The 20,993-nt window shown below is 39.7% G+C and overlaps 1 protein-coding gene across 6 annotated transcripts in view; it reads left to right on the top strand.

The window, feature by feature from the left end:
- The window catches only part of Sh3d19 (SH3 domain containing 19), a 182,548-nt gene that overhangs the window by 107,217 nt on the left and 54,338 nt on the right, over window positions 1–20,993 (top strand). For all 6 annotated transcript variants that reach the window (XM_076864324.2, XM_076864322.2, XM_076864323.2 and 3 more), the window contains exons 3-4: window positions 13,915–13,955; window positions 20,621–20,663. In XM_076864324.2, the coding sequence (XP_076720439.2) occupies window positions 13,915–13,955; window positions 20,621–20,663 (84 nt within the window). The remainder of the gene's footprint in view (window positions 1–13,914; window positions 13,956–20,620; window positions 20,664–20,993) is intronic.

Below are 20,993 nucleotides of genomic sequence, written 5' to 3' on the forward strand. Positions count from 1 at the left end.
TAATCACTTTATTATTTTTTGAAGTCTAATTATGCTTTACCCTCTGCTTCAGTTATATTTAATTTGAATTGACATGTGTGATTAGTCCTGTATTTGTGATAAGTATTTTGTAATGATTCCAGATATCTTTGGGTGGTTCCATGTCTCCATCAAAATGTATTAAAAAGGCCTGTTTAAGGAAAAAAAAATGCCGTTTACCCCTCTCTCCTCTATAATCAATGGTAAGCTTTCTGGATGCAGGAACTCATTCTTCTGTCACTGGGACCTAGGAAAACCCCTGGAATATATAAGGCATTTAGGAAATAATAATTACATTATGCTTTTCAAATTCTGTTTATGTTGACTGATTATGTACCCTTTGTATTTTTATTTTATGCTAGAGTAATAGGGGTTTGGGAAATACAGAGGGTTTTTACTATTGGTGTTTTGGTTTGTTTTGTTTTTTGGTAAGCTGTTTTGAAGTTGCGTACATGCTGTAAATCCTTTTTGTTATTCATGTTAGGATCGGGAGGTTTCCACCCCTGTAATGGCAAATACATTGACCTTTGCCTGCTTTTCCACCAAGTGATTAATTGACTGCTGGTTTGGATGTGATCTTAATTATTCAGAGGTCATTAAGTTGACATGAACCACTTGATTTATTTTGTTTTCTGCCATGTTTGTATTTTTAAAAATAACTTATAAAAGTAATTTTTCATTATATAAAACTTGAAAAATACAGACATAGGTAGATGACAGATCATTCATAATTCTGTACCTCTTAAAGAAAACTATTATTTACATTTTGGACATATGTGGTGGTATGCTTTTAAATGTTTATCAATCAGCTCTTTGAACATAATTCCAATATGAAGTTATTTGACAGTTTTGTTTAATGACTTTTTTTTATATTGATGTCCATTTCCATTCATTTGTCATGGCATGAGCCATCTTGCTGATTCAGATAATGGTTCTCAAATGTAGGAAGGAAGTTTCATTAACTTTTGTCCTTTTCATAGTGCTCCTTTGGGGTATGTTCATTCAGGCTGCTTTTCACAAAAATACCATAAGCTAAGTGACTTATGAACAATAGATTTTTTTCCTCATAGTTATGGAGGGTGGGAAGTTGAAGATCAGACATCCACCCGCTCCTGTCTGGTGATGCTTCATGGGCGGGGCCTTCTTCCTGGGTCCTTACAGGGCAGCAGTGGCAAGGGGTCACACTGGGGACTCTTGTATAAGGACCTTCATCTCATTCGTGATGGCTCTGTCCTCATGACCTGATCATGTAGAGACCCACCCCCTAATGCCATTATCTTGGGTATGAAGGGCATGAGGATTTCAACACAAGGAATTGTGGTGATACACAAATGTTCAGACCATAGCAAAACAAACGAGGAGGATTTTAAAGCAAGATTTTGAAAATAAAGCTATGTGCAATGGTGCACGCCTGTGATCCCAGCGACACAGCAGAAGAATTGTAAATTTAAGACCAGCCCCGGCAATTTAGTGAGACCCCGCCTCAAAATAATTTTTTTTTTTAAAGCAATTAATTTTTTTTTAAGAGAGAGAGGTAGAGAGAGGTAGAGAGAGAGAGAATTTTAATATTTATTTTTTAGTTATCGGCGGGCACAACATCTTTGTTTGTATGTGGTGCTGAGGATCGAACCCGGGCCGCACGCATGCCAGGCGAGCGCGCTACCGCTTGAGCCATATCCCCAGCCCAAAATAATTTTTTTTTAAACAGGGAGAGAGAGAGAGAGAGAGAGAGAGTTTTAATATTTATTTATTTTTTTAGTTACTGGCATCTTTGTTTGTATGTGGTGCTGAGGATGGAACCCGGGCCACATGCATGCCAGGCGAGCGCACACTACCGCTTGAGCCACATCCCCAGCCCAAAATAAAATAAATTTTAAAAAGGCTAAGGATGTAGCTCAGAGGTAGAGTGTCCCTGGTTTCAAACCCCAGTACTAAAGGAGGATGGGGAAAAAAGAGTTTAAAATAAGATCAGGATCATAGTGAATATTCAGTAATTCACCCTCCTTATAGAAGTAGACTCATTGGTTGAGCGGGCCCCACTGCTTTGGCATAGACAGTACTTTTGGCCATTTTGCTGTGGGGTAAGATGAGAACGGTGGTATCAAATGCTTCCAGGATGGGAAGAAAGCAGAGAGGATGAACAGGGACACGGGCAACACAAGCCCTGGAGCCTCCTCTGTACCAGCCACAGTATGGATTTCCTCTAGAATGTTCTGAAACCATGCTCTGCTCATTCACGGTATTGTGCCCCTCTTCAGCTGCACCCCACGCCTACTGATCTCTCATATTCTCCTCTGCAACTTCTTGTTTTCCTCCTTTCATTTTTATGCTGTTATAGAAGGCAGATTTGCTTTCTGTGAATCTTTTTCAAATATCCTGACAAGATAGAGTGACGTGTTTGGGGACTGCGTTGTATGTAGTATCTCAGTCTTAATGAGCAGTCATCATTGCCCTTAAATGAAGCTGTCCTCAAGTGCATAATATGGCATCCTGAAACCCCTGTCTCTGTCAGCTCTCAAATCTAGAAATTGACTCTGCTTTGGGGGAATTTTCATATGGCCGTTGGTAGTCATGATATTAAATGATTTTAATGTTCTTTAGCTACTAAGTATACTGCTGGTATCCAGTGGGAAAGTTTTCCAGTGGTTTCGTAGAAATTAGCTGCTACCTCTGCTTGTGTCATGGAGAAATTTTTGAATATTTATGTAAAGGTTTTGTTCCTACCCACTATTGGAGTTTCTGTCACAATTCCCAGAGGAGAATAAATCCTTGTGTTGCTAGAATGAACTCTGCTTTTTCCATGTTGTATTTGCATAGTTCTTGGGTCAGAGACTCTTTTAAGAACTGATGATTTTTGAAGGCCTTGGTTCCATGAGTTTTTTAAAAAATGTTTTTATTAGTAAAATAAAAGCCTTTTTAATATGTGAAATTACATTGCTAAGATGCTGGATTTTGTATTTATTTGTTGTTTCATCATTATTATTTTATTTGCAGATGGACGCAATATCTTTTTTATTTTATTTTTCTAATGCGGCTCTGAGGATTGATCCCGGTGCCTCACACATGCTAGGCAAGCCACAACCCCAGCCCCTGTTTCATCATGATTTTTCTCAACCATTGATGGGGCCTATTTTATTCTGGTTTAGACATTATTGAATATTTGTTGAAAAGATAGAAAGTAATGCTATAGGAATCTCTAAAAGGTAAAAAGAAGGGCTTAGCTGATTTAAACCTTTGATCAAATAATACAAAACTAAGAACTATCTGGCAAGGACATTCACACTTAAAAGATATTTTTTAAGCTGGTGATACTCACCCATAGTCCCAGCTACTCCAGGAGATTTGAGATGGGAGGAGTGCCGGAACCTAGTTCAAGACCAGGCTGGGCAACATAGCGAGACCCTGTTCCAAAATAGATGAATGAATGTTACTTTTAAAAGTTATGTGGGGGCTGGGGATGTGGCTCAAGCGGTAGCGCGCTCGCCTGGCATGCTTGCGGCCCGGGTTCGATCCTCAGTACCACATACAAACAAAGATGTTGTATCCGCCGATAACTAAAAAATAAATATTAAAAATTCTCTATCTCTCTCTCTCTCCTCTCTCTCTCTCTAAAAAAAAAATATTAAAAAAAAATAAAAGTTATGTGGAAAAATCTTCTTGTGCCTTATGATAAATTGTGCATTTTTATTGAAAACATTTAAGTTAGCTTTTTAAAGTATCTGCCTATTTCATATAAAGTCTGGGCTTCAAACTGACCTAATTTCTTCCTAAGTTTTTGGAAGTATGAATTAATATTTTGATCAGTTTCACATGCTTAAAATATGTATTTGTTTTTGCACTAAAAAAAAATTGGCAGACTCCGATCCCTCGTGGCAGTTTTATTTTAATCTCATAAAGAGAGAAACATGAAATTGTATTCCTCACCTTTTTCTTTCTCTGCTGCTTTCTACTCAATCTTTTTGAATGCTTTTTATTAGTAGTAAGGTTTTTAAAATCTTTTTTTAGTTGTAGATGGACACAATACCTTTATGTATTTATTTTTATGTGGTGCTGAGGATCAAACCCAGTGCCTCACACGTGCTAGGTAAGCACTTTACCACTGAGCCACAACCTCAGCCCCAGGTTTTGTTTTTATAGAAGAAAATTGCACTGGTTTATTTGGATGAATTTGGTCTCATTTTTTCAATATCACATGTCGAAGTTAAGGCATCTTCCCAGCTATTCATGTGCATGTACTCACCTCTCAACCTATTTTGTTGCTAGCCCAGTTCCAAATATCAGCTGCTTCTAAAGTGTTGGAGTTTTGTTACTGGTTTTTTCCTACATTGTCAGTAGACAGCAGACACCTGTGCTGTGCAGCTCTCTCGCCTAGATTTCAATAGTGAATGATTCAAACTGAGTTAGAAACAATGTCAAGCTGAGTGAAGTGTGAAACACACTCCTGTAATTCCAGTGGTTTGGAAGGCTGAGGCAGGAGGATCTCAAGTTCAAGGTCAGCCTGGGCAATTTAGTAAGACCTTGTCTCAAAATAAATAAAGAAGTAGCTTAGTGCTTGAGGAAGTAGCTTAGTGCTTAGTGCTTGAGTAGCTTAGTGCTGAGGAAGTAGCTTAGTGCTCGAGTGCCCCTGAGATAAATCCTTGGTACTGGGGAAAAAAAACCCTCAATAATATAAAAACAAAGACCAAGTATATTGGTCTACACTAATTGCACCAACATTAAAGAATCAAACCTTCTGCTTTTCCTCTAAACATAGTAGTTATGTATGGAGTCTGCTCTTTGTTTCTTTCCTCCATCCTTTCTACCTCTCCTATATATACTTTCTATGTCCTAAAATTCAAATAATCATCTGTTAACTGATACAGATTGACTTATACCTTCCTTTGATTTTCAGTGTTTCTCCAGAGATATGAAATTAATCTGGGCTTATTTTTAAATGAGAGGTTTGCTCATGCACCAAAGAAGTAAAGAGATAACTAAAAGCTAGAGCTAGAAATATCAGCATCAACAACTGTGTTCCATGAGTCTGGCATAAAAAAGCATCGCTAGGTACACTCTGAGTGTGTGGTAGCCAGGGAATATTAGCCACCTCCTGCCCTTGGCCATCTTCTGTCCTTTTGCATTACAGACAAATATTTGAGAGAAACAGATTCTACGTTCTGATGAGAACCCAGCATACTGTATTCTTTGGTTTGTTTGTGTCTGTTGTAAAGCAGACCTTTCTAGGTAGACGGTGAGCTAGTATATTATGAGAAGCTTGAGGGTTTGTTGTTGTTGTTGTTGTTGTTGTACTAGGGATTGAAACCAGGGGCACTTAACCACTGAGCCACATCCCCAGCCCTTTTTATTTTTTATTTTTGAGACAGGATCTTGCTAAGTTGCTGAGGCTGACTTTGAACTGCCTCAGCTGAGCTGCTGGAATTACAGGCGTGTGCCACTGTGACCGGCTAGAAATCTGAGTTTCTTTTATCCATGGACAGGGGGCTTCAACTTGCTGTTTCTTATATGTAGGTGTTGAGACTATAAATCTGGACTGTAATGTAGCAAACATCTGCCTTTCATTTATCCCCCTTTAGTGTGACCAAGTGACTGTTCTTTGAAATTCCACCAAGCTTCCTGTGGCCTAATTTTTCTTGCCAGGGTGTCCCTTACCAGTCTCAGTCCCTGTCTGTCGCAGAGTTTTACTAGGCTTCCCCTGACGTCCACAAGAACGAACGTGTTCAGAGACGTGTCACCACATTGCGTATGGTTTTTGAAATCAGGATGACCAGTCTTAGGGAAACTGTGTTCCTGAGTTTTCTGTTCTTTTTTCCCTCGGCTTTGGTAAAGAACTTCTCTTGACATCTCTTAAAGTCATTGTTAAGCAGGGTGTAACTGCATGAGTCAGTTGTTTTGAGAAGTTTGTTCTTTACATAGGACCTGAAGTATTTGATGACACAAGATGTGAGCGTGTCAAGAAGACTTTAAAACTTGCCCTAATTTTTAAAAATTTGCTATAATATTTTTTAACTTATGATTTGCATGCAGCATCCTTCCAACATGTGTGGCCTGAGAAGGGGTTCATGAGTTAGTAGGAGAAAATGATGTGCCAAAATATCTCTGATCCAAGGCTAAAAAAAAAAAAAATACATGAAAATTCTAATTTTAAGAAAAATAGAAATATTGTAAGGTCTTTTCTTGCCTGTAGGCTTCTTGCTAGACTCTGAGCCACCTATGGTCTGGGTCCATGTCCTAGTTGGTCCTGTTTCTTTCCTACCTGGCATAATGCCTGGAGTAGCCTGGGTAGAAATTTCTTGGTGGAAAATTGAAGTTCAAATTTGCCTTTTAGTTGCCCCAAACTCACCCTGCCATATATTTTCTAATTTTATCCCTCTTGTTTTCTAGCTTATAATATACATCTTTTTAAAATTATGCTCTCCTTGAGCCAGACATGGTGGTGCAGCCCACCTGTAATCCCAGCAGCCAGGGAGGCTAAGGCAGGAGGATCAGGAGTAGGAGTTCAAGGCCAGCCTCAGCAATTTAGCAAGACCCTGTCTCTAAAAAAAAAAAAAAAAAAAAAAAAAGGTCTGGGGATGTGACTCAGTGGTTAAGCGCCCCTAGGTTCCATCCCTGACGCACCCCCCACCCCAAACAAATATGCTCTCCTTTTAAGCCTTTTGCCAATAAATAACTCCTAATTATAAAATTTAATTATCTTTTTTTCTATTTTCTTTTTTCACTTTTCTTTCTTTTTTTTTCTAATACTAGGGATTTGAACTCAAGGACATGCATGGTCACCAAACGCTCTACTGCAGAGTTATATTCCCAGCCCTTTAAAATTTAATCTCTTGTATTACTATGTGGCTAAGAAGGAGAGGATTTGATGGTAGCCCTTGTTTCTTTTTAGGTTTCTTCTATTTCTTGTTTGTTTGTTCTGTTCTGTGGTTGGCGTTGAGGATCAAACCCAAGGCCTCAGACATGCTGAGCTCTACCACTGAGTTAATTCCCCAGGCCTCTGTTTTCTTTTTCTCCCTCTCTTTTTTCTTTAATTGATATTGAGGATTGAACCCAGAGACATTTTACCACTGAATGAACCACATCCCCCACCTTTTTTAGTTTTTATTTTAAGAACGAGTGTCACTAAGTTGCTGAGGGCTATGCTAAGTTTCTGAGACTGCTCTTGAACTTGAGATCCTTGTGCCTCAGACCCCACTCCTGGCCCAGCTGTTGGGATTACAGGTGGGCACCACTGTACCTGGATCTTTTGGGGGAGTTCTATGTAAAGTCTCTGCATCGATCATTTTAGGTTGATTGTGGAGGAAAGGTGCAACCCCAGAAAAGAATCTTTCTGGTTATTTAATTCCTTGGTTTATTGAATAGATGTTTATTGAACACATTTTACATCAGACCCCTAGTTCTCAGGCTTTCTCGTGTCCACATGTAAAGAGGTTTGATATGCACACATGTTGCAGTATAAGCGCCACTGTTCTTAGGTGCTGAGTTGACGTACGTCACATACCTTTCTCAAACCAAGTTGTACCTGCTCTGTATCATATAACATAACCACTGGGACATGCTCTAGCAGGTTAACATCACTGTCACTTATTGTATGTTACACATAGTTTGAGATCAGTAGCACACCAGTGAACAGTTTGTGCTGCTTATTATTTGGGAATTATCAAAGTCTTAACTTACGAAGAGCGCACTCCAGACAGTCATATACAATGAGAAAACTAAGTAGGCAGAATTACCCTTGAAACTATAAACTGAAACTTAAAGATATTGATGCTGTTACCCAAGTACGTGCCATGATGGAGTCTAAATACCATCCCTTAATAAAGCCAGTCTTGCCAGTTTCCATCCATGAGTAGAGGGTCCTCTTTTTCAGTGAGCACCAGATGCTTGTCAAGGTGACACTTTATATGAAAAAAAAAAAAAAAAGCACCTATTTTAAACCACAGATCCAGACACTTTTGGCAAGATGTGCATTCGAGGAGTAACTGGGAATTGAGACCAAAGGGACAAAAACCAGCAGCCAAATTATTCCCGAAGACTTGCTTATTAGGTGGATTATAGATGGACTCCCTGGTACTATTTAAATTGTATGTCTTTCTCCATGAATAGGGTTGAGTCCACATTAGTTCAGAGAACACATGATTCAAGTCACAGAGTTGCACTTTAAAAATGAGGAGAAGACATTATTTCTCCCTGAGAAGCTTGTGGTTTAATTAGGGAGTCAGGACACACACGTGTGGAAAAGAATCTTAAAGAGTTGGAAAGGACAGGGCAGTGTATTCCAATTTTAAATGAGCTGTAGTTATAAATAACATAGTTGAAAGCCTTTTCCACAATCTTTGAACCTTTTTATGGAATCTGTTTTTTAATAGACTTAAAGAAATATGAAATTCAGAGTGCTACAGATTCAGGGAGCCACTGATCATGGTGCCTGTTCTGTGAGAAGCATCCTGGGAAGGGCGACCTGAAAGGACAGAGATCTGTGTTTCCATTGTGGGGTGGGGGGATTCAGGGGTGAGGGTGGGATTTCAGGGGGTGGGGGGGGCAGGGGGGCAGGGGCAGGGGGTACATATCAAAAACTTGTAATTTTGCTTTGATCTCTTAGCTTTGTCTTTGCTTTGGCTTCATGAGATTAGGTATAGGAGAACCTTGCATTGTGAATCTTGGAATGGTCCAACGTCGTAAATAATAATTAGGGCTGAAATGCAGACTATTTAAATGTGTAAGGTAGGGTTGTGATAACTCTAGGTCAACTCAACTGGTGTTGGCAGTTCAGCCTCATATGTTATGAGCTATAGAAATTGGTATATAGGAAATCAGGGTAAGAAATGTCACTGACATTTTTTGAGACTAGTGTGCATTCAACACTATGACTATATTTGCTTTTTCATTGAGTCTTAGCAACCAGACAGAATATAGGCATAATGTTCTCATATCACAGACAAAGGGACAATTCCAACAAGTGATTGGACTGACCAGGTCACACAGGAGGAAAATAGGGCTCTAGCTGGTTGCAGATTCTGTACCCCTCCCACTATGTTAAAGATATTGATGCTGTTACCCAAGTACGTGCCATGATGGAGTCTAAATACCACTTCACACCTCCCACTGGTTTCTTCTCTCCCCACCCTCTTTGTTTTCAGATATAACTATTGGTAGAATTCATTTTGTGGATTTTTAAGTGTATATTGTGTTAATGTAACTTATTTCAATATTTATTAGCTTTATTTGTCCTGTAATGAAATATGTAAACATTAGTTGCTTTTATAATTTTCTTATCCTTGAAAAAGATGAATTAGAAAAGTTCCTGATGAGCTGGGTGATGCACATCTATGATCTCATCTATAATACTTGGAAAGCTGAGACAGGAGGATCCCAATTTGGAGGCCAGCCTCATCAATTTAGGAAGACCCTGTCTCAAAATAAAGAAAAACAAAAAGATCTGAAGATGTAGCTCAGTGGTAATGCACCCTTGGGTTTAATTTCGATTACTACAAAAATAGATAAATAGATTAACAGCACCAGATGAAATTTGATATTGTATTATTGATCTTTTTTAATTTTTTTTTTTGTAGTTGTAGGTGGACACAATACCTTTATTTTATTTGTTTATTTTTATGTGGTGCCGAGGATCGAACCCAGTGCCTCACATGTGCTAGGCAAGCACTCTTCCACTGAGCTACTGACCAGCCCTGTATTATTGATATCTTTTTTATCTTTATTTTATTTATTTATTTTATGTGGTGCTGAGGATCCAACCCAGGGCCTTGCATGTGCCAGGCGAGCATTCTACCACTGAGCCACAATCCCAGCCCCGTATTATTGATCTTAATGAACATAATTGGACCTTCAATGTTAAAAGAAAGGTGAATGAACTTAGAACTAATGTAGCATTCCCCTGAGGTTTTCAGAAAATTAATGAAAAATTCTATGTAGTTTTGTTATGGTTTTTAACTTTAGCACAAGAGATTCCATGGGGCTGGGTGTGTAGCTCAGTGGGAGAGTGTGAGCTTAGAGTGTGTGAGTCCCTGGGTTCAAGCCCTGGCAACTCCGCGCCAATTAGATCTAAATTATTTTCTTTACACATCTTTATTCTCTCTTAAACTGTGGAGCAGAATTTTACAACTATGAGATATTTTGTTTTCTCTCATTTCAATTAACTACTTACATCTTTCCATTCTTCACAGCTTATCACATCTGGTCCTATATATTGTCGTAATATTAATTTAGATCCTATTAAATGGCAAATCCCTCCATATTTGTCTCTGTGGTAAATATAAATTACTAAGACTTTTTTCTTTCCACTATATAACCCATTGCTTTAATCTAGCATCTGTTATGGGGTGAAACAACTAAAGTAATATGTAAATACACGGGTAGAGAGGGAACAGCTGAGCCTTCTCTGAGGCGTGGGATAGAAAGGACACAGGGGACTCTGAACAATCAGGGAGCCCTGGGGAAGATATAGCATCAAGGTCAGACCTGAGGCAGTTCTGCCGTGATCCCAAGTTTTGGTCCCCTAGGATCTGAAAGCCCATTCCCCTGACCCTTCACTTTTCTCTTGGAAGGATCTTTGACGGTCACATTTCAGGAGTGGTTTTATCTGCCCCACCAAGAACAAGGGGGCCTGATGTTAGGGCAGCTAAGTTTAAAGAGCAGAAGGCAGAAGGTCTGGAGTCACTGCAAGAACCAGGACAGAAGCTGCTGCTCAGTTCAGAATGAGTAAAGGTTTTAAATCATTTCAGGGGAGTGAAGTAAATCACCTCCCTCAAAAAAAAATTTTTTTCAGAACGTACACCAAATTGTTAGGCCTGCTGTCTGAATGATAGTAGACCCCAAAGTGGGAGCCTGTCAAAGATTGTGTGTGTGTTGTCAAATGTCTTAGATACCCCTAAAGATTTTGAACAAACATGAGTAATGATAATAGCAACTCAGATTTATTGAATACGCTTTGTTCCAGGCCCTTTGTAAAATGCTTTAACAGATTCTCCTGACTCTTTACAATAGACCCATGAGGGAGTGTTACGTTTCCCTTGCTTTTATGCATGAGGAAGTGAGAGGCCTTAGAGAAGCTGAGTGATTTGCACAGGGCCACCAGCTAGCAAGGGGAGGCATTGGGAATTAGTCTGGGCTAGTGGATTCTAGCGCTCCCTTCTTGAAGGCTCCCAGCTGACCCTGATGTGCTGAAGGATTTCTGCAGACTCAGGGTGGAGCATTCACCTGTGGCCTTTGCTCCTCAGCATGACAGAGGTAAAGGACTATCTTCAGAGCCTGGGGCTTTGCATCAATAACTGCACTTGCCTTTGGGAAGGTGTGTGCACCACAGTGCTGGCGGCTCCCTTGTCTTCCAGAACTGCCTCCCACAGAGAAGTATTGACCACAGGTCACCATTTTATTTTCCCACCACAAAACCCTGTTAACTTCTAAAGGAGAGCTTTAGAGCTTGGAAAATTCTGTTCTAGACAAGATATTGATTGATTTGTTTACACTTCAGCCCAAACGTGATGGTGTAAATCTTGAGATTTGAAGAACCTCAGCTGATCTTAGCTAAAATCCTGGTTTGGGCCAAGCTTTCCCACCCGTCTCCTCACTCACACTTTTTATTGAAATATGACATACTGAAAGAATCCACAGCGTGCAACTCAGCACTACTATATCTACTCAGCACTCCAGAAATCCCCCTGTATAGGTGGAGTGACCCTTTTCTAAAACACTGGGACCAGAAGTGTTTTGGATTTTGGAATATCTGCCTGGATTTTACCTCCAGAAAATCCAAAATCTAAAATACTCCAAAGTCTTTCAGAGGGTCATGTCAGTGCTCAAAAGTTTTGGGTATTGGATTTTGATTTTGGGGTGCTTGACTGTTCCTTTAGGTTTTAAGGGCTTCAGTAACAAAGTACCCCAGATGGATGACTTAACAGAAATGTATTGTCTCACTGTCTTGGAGGCTGGAGGTCTGGAGTAATGGCGTTGGCAGGGCCACGCTCCCTCTGAAGTCATAGGCAAGTCCTTCCTTGCCTCTTCCTAGCCTCTGTGGTTTGCTGGTGGTGTTTGACATGGGCTGGATCACAGTGACATTGCTGCAGTCTCTGCCTTGGTCATCTCTGGGTCCTGTGTATTCTTGCCTTTGCAAGGCTATCTTCTGAAGAACCAGGCAGGTTGGATGTGGCCCGTCCTGCCCCAGTATGACTTTATCTCAACAAATTATATCCATAACAACCCTCTTTCCAAATAATTCACATCCTGAGGCACTGCAGGTGAAGACTTCACCTGATAGTAACAAGTAACAAGGGCTTTTTGTTTGTTTGTTTAATATTCCCTCGTAACAGTGTTAGTGCGCAAGATTAAGATGTACTCAGTGGCAGCTCCTGTACCCTGCCTGGGCGTGTACATTTGAAGTGCTGGCTTTTCAAGGTTTGGCTTCTGTGCACCAGAGCTGAGCCAGGGGACTCAAGGTCAATGTATAGATTCTCTCCACTGTTGCACCAGGAAGTCTGTGCTGCCAGCCTCTTTCAACCTGCTTGCTTTATAGGCCTGTTACTTCTTGTACATTACCTCATTTTAGTTCTTTTTTTTTTAAGTGGTTTTATAGAAAGCCTCTTTTTAAAAAAATCAGTATTGCTGAAAGCAGTTGCATCTTTATATTATAGTCTAGCTTCATGGTATCAGAGGCCTCCTGGAGCCTTTTGGGTTTTTTCTTCTTTTTTTGCAGAATAGTTTTTAATCCATTTTGTGCTGCTGTAACAGAATATCAAAGACTAAGTAATTTTATAATGAAGAGAAGGCTAACGGCTTGTTGTTCAGGAGACTGGGAAGTCCAAAATTGAGCAAAGGCTGGCATCTGGTGAGGGCTTGTTTATTGTCAGAAACCAAGAGAAAAAGAGAGTGTGTGAGCACCCACCCAGCCCACTCCTGTGTGGTGCACTGTCTCCTGTGATAACAGCCTCCATGCCCCCTGGAGGGTGGTCCCCTCATGGTCTAACCTCCTCTCATTAGGTCCCGCCTCCCAGTACTATTTCACTGGGGATTAAGAGTCCAAAATATGGGCTGGGGATGTGGCTCAAGCAGTAGCGCTCTCGCCTGGCATGCGTGCGGCCCGGGTTTGATCCTCAGCACCACATACAAACAAAGATGTTGTATCCGCCGATAACTAAAATAAAATAAATATTTTAAAAAAAAAAAGAGTCCAAAATATGCTTTTGGGGGGAGACGTTCAAATCATAGCTAGTACATTCTTCAAAGTGTTCCTCCTTTAAAATGAACCAATATGTTGTGTTGTTTTCCTAAAGTTTTATCTATGTAAGAAACAGATTACCACAAGCATAAATTTTAAAAGGGCATGAATTTTTAAATAAGTATTAGTTTTTAAAAAACATTCTGAAAAGAGTGAAGAATTTTATTAACAAGAAACCCCCAGTCCCTTACACTATGCACACCATTAAACTTTCAGAGTCGTATATTTTTTCTAAGTGGGTCTAAAAGCAGTTAGTCCATCTGGTTTTAATAAAGACAACAGTAACAAAAATTAAAAACAAAAACAAAAAAATCCAGTGTCTGACCCAGAAGAGCTGAGAGCAGGAAAGCTCTTTGTAGCACCATGTATTGTCCAAATTGTCACTGGCTGGTGCAGTAGTGCATAGGTGCTTATGAAAGCAATTTTAAGGCAAATTCTGTTTTCCCAGAAGATGTACTTCATGAGGCCCCTCACTTTCTACATGTCAGCTTAAATATAAAAGGCAATTTAAAATGTATCTTTAGTTTCTGTTTTGAGAAGATGATAGGCCAGTGACTATTGTATCTAACTTGCTGCTTGGCAACATGTGAGTCCCAGAATGATTCAGCATTCTGAAAAACTCTTCAAAAGAATGGCAGCTGTGTAACACGTTTTCTTTCTTTCTTTTCTAGCCAAGGACCCTTGTCATCCATTAGAGCTGTAATCAAGAGATGTAAGTTTGCTTTTTCCTACTCTGTATTTCCCTCTGTTATAATTTTAAATGATGATTTAGATTTCCTGCAAGTGATTGTATTTGATGAATCTACAAAGAACCCAACAAGAGTAGTTTCTCTTAAGAAATTAATTAAACAGGGGGCTGGGGCTGGGGCTCAGTGGTAGAGCGCTTGCCTGGCACGGGTGAGGCACTGGGTTCAATCCTCAGCACCACATAAAAATAAAATAAAAGGTATTGTGTCCATCTACAACTAAAAAAAAATACATATTAAAAAAGAAATTAATAAAACAGTTGAAACAGGTAGTTTTTCAGCTTTACTGATAAGCTAGTTCCTCAAAACAATAACTTTCTCTTATAGAATGAAGCTGTTTAAATATGGCTATGTAGTTGTCAATGTCTGTGATCTGATATCATTTTATATATCCATTTCCTATAGTTAAGACATCTGATGGGCTGAAAAACTATTAAGCCATCCAGGCACGGTGGCACTTGCCTGTAAACCCAGCAGCTCAGAAGGCTGAGGCAGGAGGATCTCGAGTTCAAAGCCAGCCTCAGCAAAAGCGAGGCACTAAGCAATTCAGTGAGACCCTGTCTCTAAATAAAATACAAAATAGAGCTGGGGATGTGGCTCAGTGGTCAAGGGCCCCTGAGTTCAATCCCTGGTACCCCCAAAACAACAAACAAACAACAACAAAAACTATTAAGCCCCTCCTTTATGGTTCATTTGCTTTTACAGGTGGTCTGTACAGTATCATTTTTACACTGTGTAAAGGTGAAAGTGGGCACACACTTTTATGTATAAGAATTACTGTGAGTAGAATTCCCTCCAGAATGACACATTGATATGATTTTTACCTCTTGGTTAAAGCTTTAAAATTTGCGCTTGGTACAGGATTTTAAGACTCTTTTTTAAATAAAGTGCTCTGGAAATCCCCTTTTCCAAATAGAAAAGAATGAAGATGGGATTTTAGATGTGTTCATTATTCAAGCTAAAATTTCCATGCTGAGGAGAATAGAACCTGTCTTTGGAAATACAGTTTTTTAAATTTTTTGTAGTACTGGAGATTGAACCCAGGGATGTTTTCTATTCCCATTTCCCCGACCCTGTTTTTTTTTTTTTTTTTTTTTTTTTTGGTGCTAGAGATTGAACCCAGGAGTGTTCTCTACCATTGAACTACATCCATACCCCTTTTAATTTTTGATTTTGAGACAGGGTCTTGCTAAGTTACTGAGGTTGGCCTGAAATTTGCAATCCTCCTGCCTCTGTCTCTGGAGTTGCTGGGATCACAGGCATGCACCGCTGTGCCTGGAAACAGAATTTTTGATCTTCACTTTGAAGTTAAGATATCCACAAGGTCATGAAGAACATGCACTTGAACCATTCCAGTGAAAATGTTGTAAGGTGGCAATACAGAAAAGTATCCCATGTCCTCCACCCCATTCATTTCTTGTTTGGCTAACGATAAAGATGAGGGCATGCCACCATGTATGATGAAAGGGATTGGGACATTAAAATGACATATTCATGATAGATTTAAATGTCTTGGCACTCTTAAGGTAGGATGGAGGGGGACAGGAAGAGAATTTAAATAGGAAATTAAGGCCACGAATTTGGCAAGAGTTTCTTGGCTGGAGATACAATTTGGGGTCGTGAGATGACAGGCAAATTCCTGGAGGTGGCAAAGCACTAAAGGAAAAATATATAGGACAGAGATGACAAAGAGTAGAATCTTTGTGATCCTAGAATCTTGTGATTCTGAGGTCACACTGTGTCTTCCAGAGACCATGAGGCAAAAGACACGTAACCCAGTAAACCAGGTCCTTCTGTTGAAGAGGTCCTCTGTCCCCTCTGCGGCTCCTGATGCCCTTCCCGACTTCTTACCTTACCTCTCCTTGCACTCCAGGACTTTGTCAGGGGTGGTCATCTGTCCTTGACTTCCCATAGATCCTCCAGAATGGATCTTGCTTACCTTGCAACAGCAGAGCTGTTGAGGGGGAGGAAACCTGCAGACATTCCAGGCAGTGGGGAGCAGGGAGCCAGGAGCAAGAGAGAAGAGGAAATTGGTAAGGCAGCAGGGGAGGAAGGAGGGGGGCCAAGGGAAGATTCTGGCTTTCCCTAGGTGGTGGGTTTTGTTTTCTAACTAACCCAGTTGCCTTTAAAAAAAAAAAAAATTTGTTCTTTTATTTTTAAATATTTTTTTTAGTTGTTGATGGGCCTTTATTTTATTTATTTGTATGTGCTGCTAAGAATTGAACCCAGAGCCTCATGCATGCCAGGCAAGCGCTCTACCACTGAGCCACAACCCCAGCCTCTTAATTTGTTCTTTTTAGATATATATGACAGTAGCGTGTATTTTGACATATCCTACATACATGGAGTATAACTTCCATTCTTGTGGTTGTACATGATGTGGAGTTCCACTGGTCGTGTATTCATGTATTAACAGAGGAAAGTGATGTCCGATTCATTCTACTGTCTTTCCCATTCCTATCTTCCCTTCCTTCCCTTCATTCCCTTTTGTCTAATCCAATGAACTTCTTTTCAACGCGCCTCCCTCTCCTCCACACACACACACCTTATTGTGAGTCAGCATCCACATATTTACCAGCAAATGCCATAATTTCATTCTTCTTTTTGACAGTAATATTCCATTGTGTGTATGTACCACATGTTCTTTATCCATTCATCTGTTGAAGGGCACCTGGTGGGCCCGTAGATTAGCTGTTGTGAACTGAGATGCTATAATCATTGATGTGGCCATGTCACTGTAGTATGCTGATTTTAAATACTTTGGGTATACTCTGAGGAATGGGATTACCATAACCCAGGTGTCTTTTGATTCTTGCATTTCAGTCACTTTGTAAACACTGAAGAAATTCCTGTTTGTGTTTATTCCCGATGTTGGGCAGGAAGGCCAAACAGATCCTCTTAAACAGAGAGCACGGGATAATTGTGCTACCTCATTTTTTCTTCCCTTTTTAACTATCATGTAAGAAAAAGTTGTAAGTAATTTTTATCTTAGCCAACCCATTTAAATGTGTACCATACTATCCCAGACTCAGTCATCTAAGGAGACAGACTATTATGTTTTAAAATAAATATTCCTTAAATTATTGTATTTCAAATTCTTCTATGATGATTCTGGTTACCATTAAGCCATGTGATCCTTCTCTTTGTGTTCATCTTGCGAGCCCTAAATATGTTTGCTAACTTTTAGTTCTAATAGGAGATGTTGAGAATTTCATATTCTGTCATTGGCTCTTTAAGAGGAAGATTCAGGGTTAGTTCAGGATTATTCCTTGAAATTCAGATTGAGCTAAATTGATTACATACCACAAGTGAAGAACTGTCTCACATGCATTGTAAGATAGTGGTGGCACGTGTGAGCCCCATTTACAGATGGAGGAAACTGGGTCCTGAGAGGTAAACAAGCTTCATAAAGTGGAGCTGGGATGTGGCCGCAGACCTCTGGACTTCAGGGCCATCGAGCTTTCCCCTCCGTGGATATTCTTGTTACTGAGTCCCAGGCATCTCTGCCACCCAGCCCCACACAAATGCAGCCAGTGAGCTCTGGTGACTTTCACTGATATCGAAGATTTTTTTTTTTCCATTTAGTAAACATTTATTCATCACCTATTGTTCAGTAGATTCTGAATCAGGAGAAAATAAAAACATCTGCTATTGTAATTACTGTTTAATAAGGAGAGGATCACATCATTATCATCATTATTTACATCTTTAATACTATCGTAATTAACTGTTTAATAAGAAAATCACCTCATTATTATTTACACCTCTAGTGAGGGTATTTATAATACAACAAACTTTCTGTGTGTTTATTTCTTCTGATCACTTGATGTTGAATTTGGAAGAAGCCAGCTGGTCCTCGGCTTGTCCCTGAGGGGTGTTCACTCAGTCTCTACCTCCATGGTTTGAGGAGGATGATCCCTGAGGGTCTTCCAAGACTTAGGATCCCCCTGGAACTTGAGAGGATTCTTTATTGGTGCTAATATTAGAAACCTACATCTCAGCCCTTTCATAGACGGCCTAATGTGTTTTGCATGTAGAATTTAACCATTTGAACTAGGAAAGTTTCTGAATCAGTCTGTAGAGCCATTGGATCACTTTGACTGAAAACACTGCCTTTATTCTGTGGCATTAGCCCCAAATGCAGGAGAGACCAGCAGCCTGTGACAGAGAAGTTAAATGGGACATGTTGATCTATGTGAGCGTTGATGGCAAATGCAATTCTCCTGGTGACAATTACATCAAATCTGTCTGATCTGGGGAAATGAGAATGACACATGTAAGTGGATAGTTGAGGAATTAGCAGGAAGAGCAGGAGACACCACATGAAAATCTTCCTGAAAACCTCAAGTGTTTCAAGCTATTAAACTTGTTCAACTCTGACAGTGACAGTTGTTTTATAAAGATCAAGAGAGAAAAGAGAGATTTTGTTCACGATGAGTGGAGGGGTATCAGAAAAGGGGAGGGGAAGCAGCAGTTGTCAAGGGCTGTGGAGAAGGACATCTTCAGGTGACTGTGAAGCCCCCCCTCCTCCATCTGGACACGAGAGGAGCAATGCCACTCTGCTGCCAGGAGCTGGGGGACCATTACCAACGACCTCTGGTGTGAAGGGGCAGAATTCAGCTAAAAGCCACTGATGTAAAAGAATGTAATTCGACTACTAAATTACCTTTTAAGTTTTATTCATACTTTAGAATCAGTCTCTATTGAAGGAGCAAATTGATTTTGCAAAATGGTTTTTAGATGTGTTTTTTTTTTTTTTGTATCCTTGTTGAAAACTACAGGCACATTTTTTGACTGGCTCTGTGTGGGGGTGGTCTGAATAGACACATCTTTGCAGGGCCGTATTTCTTCACCCTCTGAAACTCTGGTCCTGAGCTTTTCTTTTCTCCTGTGCAGAGCCGGGGGAAGCCTGCACATGGGCAGGGGGCTTGTTCTTTTTTTCCTCCCTTTCCTCTCCTGTAACCCCTCTTTTTTTCTCTTAGTACTCATGAATAGTACACGGCACAATGCCCCGTGGAAGAGGTACGTTTGTGACATGCAGTCTTTTACGCGCTGTGTCTGTTGATTGCGGCTTGAGTGGTGGTGGCAGCCATGTGACGGTGGCACTCTGGGGTGGGCCTCAGCTTAATGAAAGCTTCTCCCGAATCAGACGCACTGTGCCGGCTCCTCCCTGTCTGTCCCCTTTTATTCCAGTGCACACAGTGAGCCTCTGCTTGGTTTAGCTCTTGGTAGCAATGTCACAATCAAACCTCATCATGACAAGAATTCAAGGAATCTTCCAAGAGAAGATCCAAGGGCTTGGGTCTGTGATGTTAGGGGTTTGTTTTGACAATCCCTGCATCAGTTCAGCTGTCCCAGCACCAACCCCATCCGAGATTTCCTTCCCTACTGTCACAGTTTGTGCAGCCTCCTCTTTCAGAGAGGAGTGAATTAACAGGAGAAAGGAAGGAAAAGATCTGTGCTTTTAATCTTTTCAAATCAGAAGCGTTGAGAAAGTAGTCATGGAAAGAGACTGAAAGTAACCAGTCCAAATAGTTTGTCTGACACAAATTCCTCTTGTGTACAAATCCTTACAGTATAGTACTTGATTTTATTCTATTCTATTTATTTATTCATTTTGCCGAAAGGATCTCAGGAATGTGTTCCTTGAAAATAGAGATAAGAGCTGGGTGCAGTGGCACACACCTGTAATCCCAGCAGCTTGGGAGGCTGAGGCAGGAAGATCGCCAGTTCAAAGCCAGCCTCAGCAACTTAGTGAGGCCCTAAGCAACTTGGAAAAACTCTATCTCTAAATAAAAAATAAAAAGGGCTGGGGATGTGGGTCAGTGGTTGAGTGCCCCTGGGTTCAACCCCTGGTACACCCCGCTCTCCCCCCCCCCAAAAAAAAAAAAGAAAATAGAGATAATAGTCTCCATTACATAAAAATTTACCCCACATGGGACTTTTTTTAGATTGTTTAATTAATACTCAATTTTCTTTTGTAAAATAAAATTTGGGGAAAAAATTTAACCATTGAACTTTTTGAGTTTGAGACTTGAGGAGGAAGTCAATGCTTCATATAAACAATATGCATTATAAACATGTTTATAATGATTCGAACACCTTTTCGACTTATTATCTCTTAAATAATTAATAAAGAGTAATTACTTAGCAATTATAAAAATCTGGATAGGAAAATAGATGAGAATCTGACCATTTCCACACTCTTCAAAATATTTATAAACAATTATAACAAAATTATAGTCATATAAATTAGATATTTTTTTAAAATTTTCTTCCATTGTTATTTCATGCCATCATCTCAATTCTCTGACATGCAGTTTGTATTTAATACTGTCTTCTTTTCTCTGTGCTTTCTTTAAACTATTTTCAGAACCACAGAATGTGCTTTGGAGAGTTTTTGAAATCTCTACTTTCTTATATAATTCAAATGCATAATTTTAATCAATGTTTTGCTGTATAAAAGATTTACTCCTGATTTACTCTTCTACTTAGAGATATTAAAATTCATACAGACTATATGATGTCCAGTATAAGCAAACTTTTTCTAACTGTGCACTCTATAAAAATTGAATCTTTATTGAATATGCTGATTTTTTTTTACTATACCAGTTTATTCTTTCTTCTATAGCTTCTCGGACTTCTATTCAGAGTGAACTTCATCGAGATAGGAGGTATGATTCTATTTATAATAGAGGGCATATATTTTGGTAATAATGGAAATAAAAGTGGGTCATCAGTTGGCAAATTAAATAATTTCTTTCATAAGTAAAGCATTACTGCCTCATCAGTACATTTCCTGAATTAATCTATAAGTTTGAGTGATGCTTTTACTTCAGAGAAGAAGTGATACAGGCCTGAAAATGTTCTTTTTGACAGTAGTTATTTGCTGAACTTGATTTCAAAATGTTTATTAAAAACCTGCTACATATAAAGCATTGGTGTAAGTGCTTCAAAGAAATGCTTTGTATCTCGTAGGTACTTACTTAATGTTGCCTAGATAA

This window comes from Callospermophilus lateralis, chromosome 8 (assembly GCF_048772815.1).
Source record: "Callospermophilus lateralis isolate mCalLat2 chromosome 8, mCalLat2.hap1, whole genome shotgun sequence".
Taxonomy (NCBI): domain Eukaryota; kingdom Metazoa; phylum Chordata; class Mammalia; order Rodentia; family Sciuridae; genus Callospermophilus; species Callospermophilus lateralis.